The sequence below is a fragment of the Populus trichocarpa genome, chromosome 8 (genome assembly GCF_000002775.5).
Source record: "Populus trichocarpa isolate Nisqually-1 chromosome 8, P.trichocarpa_v4.1, whole genome shotgun sequence".
Classification (NCBI taxonomy): domain Eukaryota; kingdom Viridiplantae; phylum Streptophyta; class Magnoliopsida; order Malpighiales; family Salicaceae; genus Populus; species Populus trichocarpa.
Genome location: NC_037292.2, coordinates 14121784 through 14129584, shown reverse-complemented (window position 1 = coordinate 14129584; position 7801 = coordinate 14121784). Strand labels below are relative to the sequence as shown.

Below are 7801 nucleotides of genomic sequence, written 5' to 3'. Positions count from 1 at the left end.
GATGAATTCAGCAGGCCACCTTATATTTTTAATAAAGTCAATTAAGTTTTTTTCAATCTTTTTTTTCATCGGTTAGATCCTAAACGACAAGCCAACCAATCCAAGTTTGACAACAAGGATAGGATGCCTCCAGAACAATAGAACCTTTCGAAAGGAACCTTCTTGGTAACAACTCATTTTCCAAAGAAATGCCTCCATTGCATATTTGGTCAGATCCCACCCACCCACAAAAAATCCAGAGGAGATTGCCCCAAACCGTATCACCACCGTCGTCTTCCTTCCTCTCCCCTCAATTCCTCTGGACCCCATCTCATTCCCTATCACCCCATTCGTCTGTCACACTTCTCGTGCCAAACACCTGGTCATCCACCTCTTCCTCTCTCTCAATAAAAGAAATAAAGAATAAACCGCACCACCAAGAAGAAAGAATAAAAAGTCATCTTCCCTGCCCCTTCTCTTCAAGGAAAGCACAGAAGAAGACAAAATGTCAGCAGAGATGTTCGGATACTCGAGCGTTAGCAACAAGGATGCGGGCAAGGAGGTTGATTTGGAGGCAGGGAATGGAGAGACTTTGTACCCAGGTTTGAGTCTTGGAGAGAACCAGTTACGATGGGGCTTGATTCGCAAAGTTTATGGCATCTTGGCTGCTCAGCTTATCCTCACCACCATCGTCGCTGCTGCTACGGTTCTATATACTCCTATCACTGATCTCCTCAGGGGCAGTTTTGGGTTCGTTATGCTTCTATCAATTGTTCCCTTTATTTGTGAGTACTCAAAATTCAAGATCTCTCCTTTCTCCTTTCTCGTTTCTGTTTTTCTTTCACGTAATATTTCTTGATTTGCTTACAGGTTTCCAATTCTCTACCGTAATTAAATTTTAATTTGAATTCAATTAATAAATAAGCTAAATTCACATATTCAGGAAAAAAAATAAAACTCGATTCATTTTGTTTACTGTATTATATCCATACTATCTTTATCTTATTTTTCAAATGTCTACAACAAAAGAGATGGTTCGATGCATATTTTTAACATTAATTTCTCCTATTTAGTTTCCTCTGATTTACTTTTCTACAGATTGAATTCAATTATTGACACTCAAAATGATTCCAAATATGAGATTTTATTAAAACCTAATTGAATTCAATTACGAGGGTTGCAACATGCTGATTTTATGTTCTTTAAATTTCATGTTTCAGGATGTCTTTTGGGGTTAAGGTTTGAATCTTGATTGAGGTTTAAGATTGAAACTTGAATTGGGTTAAAGATTAAAGCGAAATATCTTTACCTTGTCTTTTGTTTTCTTGATTCATGTTTGTGTTTTTTGGATAGTATGCGTATTTTTGTCTTGATGTAGGGGTGGAATTGAAACTTGAACTGGATTAAAGCCTCTGGGTTTCTTTTTATCGTTGTTGTTTGCATATAACAGGAAGTGAGACGCCTAAATGCTCGAATATATCATTGGCTTAAGTCAATTCACGTGGAAGAGTATTATGAATTTGCTTGTTTCTTAAGATCTTGTGCTTTTAATTTAAATCATAAATGTTGGAAAATGCAGTGTTGTGGCCCTTGCATGTGTATCATCAGAAACACCCTGTGAATCTAATCATTCTTGGCCTCTTCACTGTTTCACTGAGCCTGTTGGTTGGAGCAAGCTGTGCTAATATAGAAGGTTGGCGTCTTGATCTTATCCTGTTTGAATTCGTTTCGTGTTGGTGTCTTTATGAGCTGCTTTTGTAATTATGATATGAATATTGTGGTGCATTCAAATGCTTTCAGGGAAAATCGTGCTTGAGGCATTAATTCTGACCTCCGCTGTGGTTTGCTCTCTAACCGGATACACTTTCTGGGCTTCTAAGAAGGGCAAGGACTTTAGCTTTCTTGGACCAATTCTCTTCACTGCCCTCATTATCCTCATCCTGACTAGTTTTATCCAGGTTAGATGCCTCATTTTCTTCAATTCATTCTGCCATGGATATGTTTTCTGAGCAAACCAAAGATATTCCTTGTTCACCCAGTACATTGGTCTGATGTTATGGATGTTCTGGTATATTGCAGGTGTTCTTCCCACTTGGCTCAACATCTACTGCAGTTTATGGTGGAATTAGCGCTTTGATTTTCTGTGGATACATAGTTTATGACACTGACCACCTGATCAAGCGCTTCTCATATGATCAGTATATTTTGGCCTCGGCTGCTCTCTATTTGGACATTCTGAACCTGTTTCTTTCCATTCTGCGGGTGCTGAGTCAGAGAAACAATTAGCTGTGCAGCATACTCTCTTCAGCATGCAATTATATCTTTGATAATAACTGATACTCGGTGTAAGATTGATAATAACTGATACGTTATTAATGCAATCTAGTAGTGTCTAAGTGGGCTGTTCCATTTTGCAGAGTCCTTGGTGTTCCATTTTTCTAATTGACCATGGTAAATGTTTATTCTATGTGAATGGTTTTCCACTTTATGGTTTCTTCTGCTTGTGTGTATTGCCTTTTCTCCAATTTCTTTTGCACACTAAATTGTTTTCTAGCATGAATTATAGGGCGCTGTTAGTACCGTCGGTTGTTTTGTATATCCATCAGTGGCTGTCTGAAACTTGTCAGGTAGGAAAAGTGGATAAATCATCATTAATCGAAACTAATCACCTCAGTCTTGCAAAAAGTGGAATGATATCTATCATGATAAGTTGTCCTTGAGTTGGGAGGACTTCGGTTGAATCCCCTTCTATATCCTTGTTAACAAGTTATGGATGCTGGGAATGCCCACTTCCCAACTCAAAGTGCAGGTCCTGTTCTGCTATGTGGAATTGGCTTAGCCCTACCATCCACTCAAGTTGTAATGCATTTCGCTGGCTGAAAAGACATGCCTGGTTTGCCATGTCGAGTCTTTGGCAAATTTCTTGCACTTTCCCCTCTCACGCTTCTCTCTCTTGACAAACACAATTAATGTCAGGGAAGCCCCAGTGGCATTATAATATATTGAATCACATTCTTCTGTAACATAACGCAGTGGGATCTTACAATGCATCCATGTAAAAATAACATCCAAATTTCGTCAAGGTCTTCCAAATTTCTCTTACAATGCATCCATGGCTTGTTCCTTTATTGGACATGCTCTCTGGGCTGATTGGAGGAGGGAAGATGTCGACTATCTTGTGCAAATATTCTTTGAAGCAATGGTAATCTTTGTTGCTATGGTGCTGCAGGTCAGCAGTAGGGCATGCACGTGTGTGTATTGTACTGATCATATTGTTGTATGATTTGACGTACAACCCTTCCCAAGACGACGGCTAGACTTAGAGGCGACAAGGCTATTTGTAGCTCGTACTGCGAAGTAATAGAGTTAGCTTTATTGGTTTAGATAAAAGAGCTTGATTATCCAATAAAAACAGGGTTCATATTCATTGAATTGGGTGATAAAAATTTATTGTGTAGAGAATACTAAGAAAAGTTAAGAAAATATGTGTATAAAAATATATATATAAAAAAAGGAACCGGGTTATCTTCGGGCCTGGGTGGCGCCGCCGAAGATCTTTTCTTGAAAGTGTGGTGCTAGCACATATGTTTGTCGATAAATCGGCCTCTAGGCCAGCAATCTCGTACAGGTGTGCTGTTGTGTTTCACTCCGTGTTGTTTTCCAGTTGCTTCTTCATATGTGATCAGCTAAGAAGGAGTTTGGTAGCGAGGTTGCGTCTGTTTTTTGTTAAAAACACAGATGCAACCCGTTTAATAAAGAAAAAAAGTATTTTACTATTTATGGAATCCACGGCATTTCAGCGTTCAAAACGTAGGAGAAAAAAAAGCAGACGAATGCTGCTTCTACCCCCTCCATGCTAATTAATTAGCATGAACAGTAAAGCATGCTTCACTGTTCATGCTAATTAATTAGCACGAACAGTGTAGCATGGCTACACTGTTCAATGAACAGTGTAGCCATGCTACACTGTTCTGGTCGGACCGGTTCCGGTTCAAAGCTTAAAAATACATTGAATCCGGTCCGACCCAGTAAAATAAAAATTATTTTTTATTTTTTAATTGTGTTTTATTAAAAAAAAACTAGTGTTTAATATTATTCAATGACTATGCATAAATTAGACAGAGATGACGTAGCATTTATAGAATTTGATCGTAATTTCAATTTTATTCCTGATTATATTTTACCTGATGTTGTTGTGTACTTAAGAAACAAAAAAAACTGTAGTCCTTGTCGTATGTATTTCTTACGTGATGGAATTGTAAATAGTTTAATAGAATAATAAAAAATATTTTATATAAAATATTATTTATTTTATGATGTAATAGCAATAGTTAAATCCACAATATTTAAATTAAAAACCATCAATATTAATAAATATTTTTTAAAATTATTTTATAACCTCAATTTCAAAAGCATTCTTAACCAAACACATTAAAACTACTTTTTCTTCAACCTCAATTTCAACCACAGTTTTAACCAAACACCTATTTTTTCAAACCAACCTCAACTAAAAGTACTTTTTATAAAACAACTTTTTTCAAACCACAACCACAACCACAACAGCTACCGCAATACCAAACACACTCTAAGTGGGTGTTTGTTTACGCGCGTTGCTTCTGCTTTTAAAGCTGACCGTGTAAATATGAAGTTTGGTAAGATAAAAACTTAACTGCTTTTCATATGGGATCCATGTATATTTTTACTCGAAACATCGTTTCGTGAGAAGCAACTGAGCCTCTCACGGCTGCAACCAGGTGAATATAATTCACCTGGACATTGTTCACTCCAAATGAACAGTGCTCAGATGAATTAATTCACCTGGTTTACATTAAAAAAAATTATTTTTTTTAAATTATATTTTACTCAAAAAACTAGTGTTTAATATTATTTAATAACACTATATAAATTAGAAGGAGATCGCTTGATGACGTAGTATTTACAGAATTTGATCGCAAGCCCAATTATGTTTTTGCCGGGTCCGACCCGGTTAAAAAAAATTCAGTTTTTATTTTTATTTGTAATTGTGTTTTATTCAAAAAATTAGAAGAAGATTGTTTGATAACGTAACAAAAAATTCAGTTTTTGTTGTTGCGCACTTAAAAAACCATAGAAAATATAGTTCTTGTTAGATAGATTTCGTACGTGATGAAATTGCATATAGTTTAATGGAATAATAAAAAATATTTGATATCAATATTATTTATTTCATGATGTAATAACAGTAGTTAAATCTACAATATTTAAATTAAAAATCATCAATATTAATATATATATATATATATATATATATATTAATTATTTTATAACCTTAATTTGAAAAATATTTTTTTAACCAAACACAATAAACTACTTTTTGTTCAATTTCAATTTCAACCACAGTTTTAACTAAACATATATTTTTTCAAACCAACCTTAACTAAAAGTACTTTTTATAAAACAATTTTTTTCAAACTACAACCACAATAGCTACCAAAATACCAAACACTTATTATGGTTTGTGGTTGGAAGGTAGTTATAATTGTTTTTTAAAATATTTTTTATTTAAAAATATGTGAAAATGATATTTTTTTATTTTTTAAAAATTATTCTTGATATTAATGCATTAAAATGATATGAAAATACTAAAAAAATATTAATTTGAAAAAAAATTTAAAATTTAAAATTTTTTTAAAAGTATTTTTCAAACACAAAAAAAATATAGATAGCAACTTAAATTATGTTGTGAATTTTTTTTTTTCAAGATAATACTTCATCATATAGATAATTACCGTTGGTGACCATTATTCTTGTTAATTGCCTTCGACAAAATGTGTACGCCAAATAAATAACATGAAAATTATATTACTAATTAGGCAATTATTTGTATTATTTTCTGTCTACAAATGTGTGAAAGCTAAAGATCAGCCACTCCACAGAGCCTTTACATATATCATCAAATCAAAACGGTAATTCTTCCCCAAAAAATAAAAATTCCCGATGAATTTCTTCAAAGCAGTCTTCGCTGATGATCCAACGCCACCAGACTCCCCCAAATCCCCTCCTCCCAGCTCTGAAAACCCGAACCCTGACCCGCCAACCCAAAACTCCACCTGGTCCTTTGGCTCTCTCATCCAAACCTTAGCAACCAAATCTGAATCCGTCATCGAAATCTACAAGAAAGACCTGGAAGAATTCGGATCCGGCTTGAAAAATGAATCCACCATTATCCGCGATGTCGCTTCACGCGCCGTCCATGATCTCCCCGCTTCCTTCGAGGCAAGCGCTGCCGTCGCTCAGGAGTCCTTTGGACAAGCCATCGGTGGGATTGGATCCTCCATGTGGAAATCAACGGCCCAGATCATTTCTCAAGGTAGAGACTCCATTTTAGCCTCTGATCATGATCATGATCGTGATTTACTCTTATCTAATACTGATACCAATAGAAGTAGTTTGGGTAAACAGTACAGTCGTTTTGATGCTCAAGTGCGTGCATTGCAATGTGATTTCGATACTTACTGTAGTGAACCTGAGGATAAGGAGGATTATGAGAAATGGAAATCAAGGGGTTTTGTGATTGATGAGAAAAAGGAGGAGATTGAGAGGTTTATTAGTGAAAATGGGGTGATCAGGGAGATTTATGGTGAGGTTGTGCCTAATAGAGTTGATGATGAGAGTTTTTGGAGCAGGTTCTTTTATAGGATGTTTAAGTTGAACCAAGCAGAGGAGGCCAGGGCTTTGCTTGTTAAACGAGCGATTTCTGGGGATGAAGAGGAGGATTTAAGTTGGGATTTTGATGATGATAAGGAGGAGGGTGATGGGTTGTTGTCGAAAGGCAGTGAATCAACTGTGAACGTAGTAGACGCAGAGAAGGGGATTGTTGATGGTATGATTGTCGAGAATGTGGCGGAGAAGGAAAGGGTTGGGGTTGATGGAAGTGAGGATAAGTTGGAGGAGAAGGTAATAGTTGGGGTGGATATAAGTGAGGATAAGTTGAAGGAGAAGGTAGTAGTGGTGGAGGGAGAGGGCAATATTGTTCAATCATGTGAGGATAATGTTAAGTTGGACGAGAAGGTAGAGGTGGTGGAGGGAGAGGGAGAGGGAGAGGGCAATATTGTTCAATCATGTAAGGATAATGTTAAGTTGGAGGAGAAGGCCGTGATGGGGAAGGGAGAGGGGGATAATAGCAAATCATGCGAGGATAGTGATAAGTTGGAGGAGAAGGGGGATGAGGGTGAATCACCTAAGGATAGTGATGTTTCGGTGGTTTCAAGCAAGTCTCTGGCTGAGGAGGATCTTGAGTGGGATGAGATTGAAGATATTGGGAGTAATGATGAGAGCAAAGGGGAAGCTGTTGGGAGCAGGAAGAGTGCTGGTACAAGTAGAGTTGATTTGCATAAGCAGTTGAGTGCGGCGGAGGAAGAGGAGGATTTTAGTTGGGATATTGAAGATGAAGATGATGCACGAGTTAAGTGATTATTCATATGTGCTAATTATTATTTAGTTTATCATTGTACTGCATTGTGATATATATGTTTTCATATCTTCCCTTCTAGATGTTCAAGTGATTAAATTCATGCTATTGTCACAGTTCTACGAGTTTCCATAAATATAAATACAAATTGATCTGAATGGAAGTGCTTGCCAACGTGTTTCCGTTTTCTTGTGCAATAAAATCCCATTAGTGGCTACTTGTATTTTCTTCTCTCTTTCTTCTGTTGCTATGACCAAAATCTTGATTCACCATGCCATACCGTTTAAAATGGCTGGTGAGATTATAGATGCTGGTCTGCTTGGTCTATGTCTGCATGATCCTTCACCTTATCAGAGATCTTTTCCAGCAAGA

General features: G+C 36.4%; 2 protein-coding genes across 2 annotated transcripts; both read left to right on the top strand.

The window, feature by feature from the left end:
* The first annotated feature begins 213 nt into the window (after positions 1–213).
* Positions 214–2473, top strand: LOC7469104 (BI1-like protein). Its single transcript, XM_002312693.4, has 4 exons — positions 214–764; positions 1559–1672; positions 1780–1937; positions 2059–2473. The coding sequence occupies exons 1-4, from the start codon at positions 485–487 to the stop codon at positions 2263–2265; spliced, it is 759 nt and encodes a 252-aa protein (XP_002312729.1). The 5' UTR covers positions 214–484; the 3' UTR covers positions 2266–2473.
* A 3350-nt stretch (positions 2474–5823) lies between these two features.
* On the top strand, positions 5824–7587 carry LOC7469103 (uncharacterized). The gene has a single exon (XM_052455558.1). It carries the CDS (start codon positions 5956–5958, stop codon positions 7429–7431), a length of 1476 nt encoding a protein of 491 aa, XP_052311518.1. The 5' UTR covers positions 5824–5955; the 3' UTR covers positions 7432–7587.
* Positions 7588–7801: the final 214 nt, after the last annotated feature.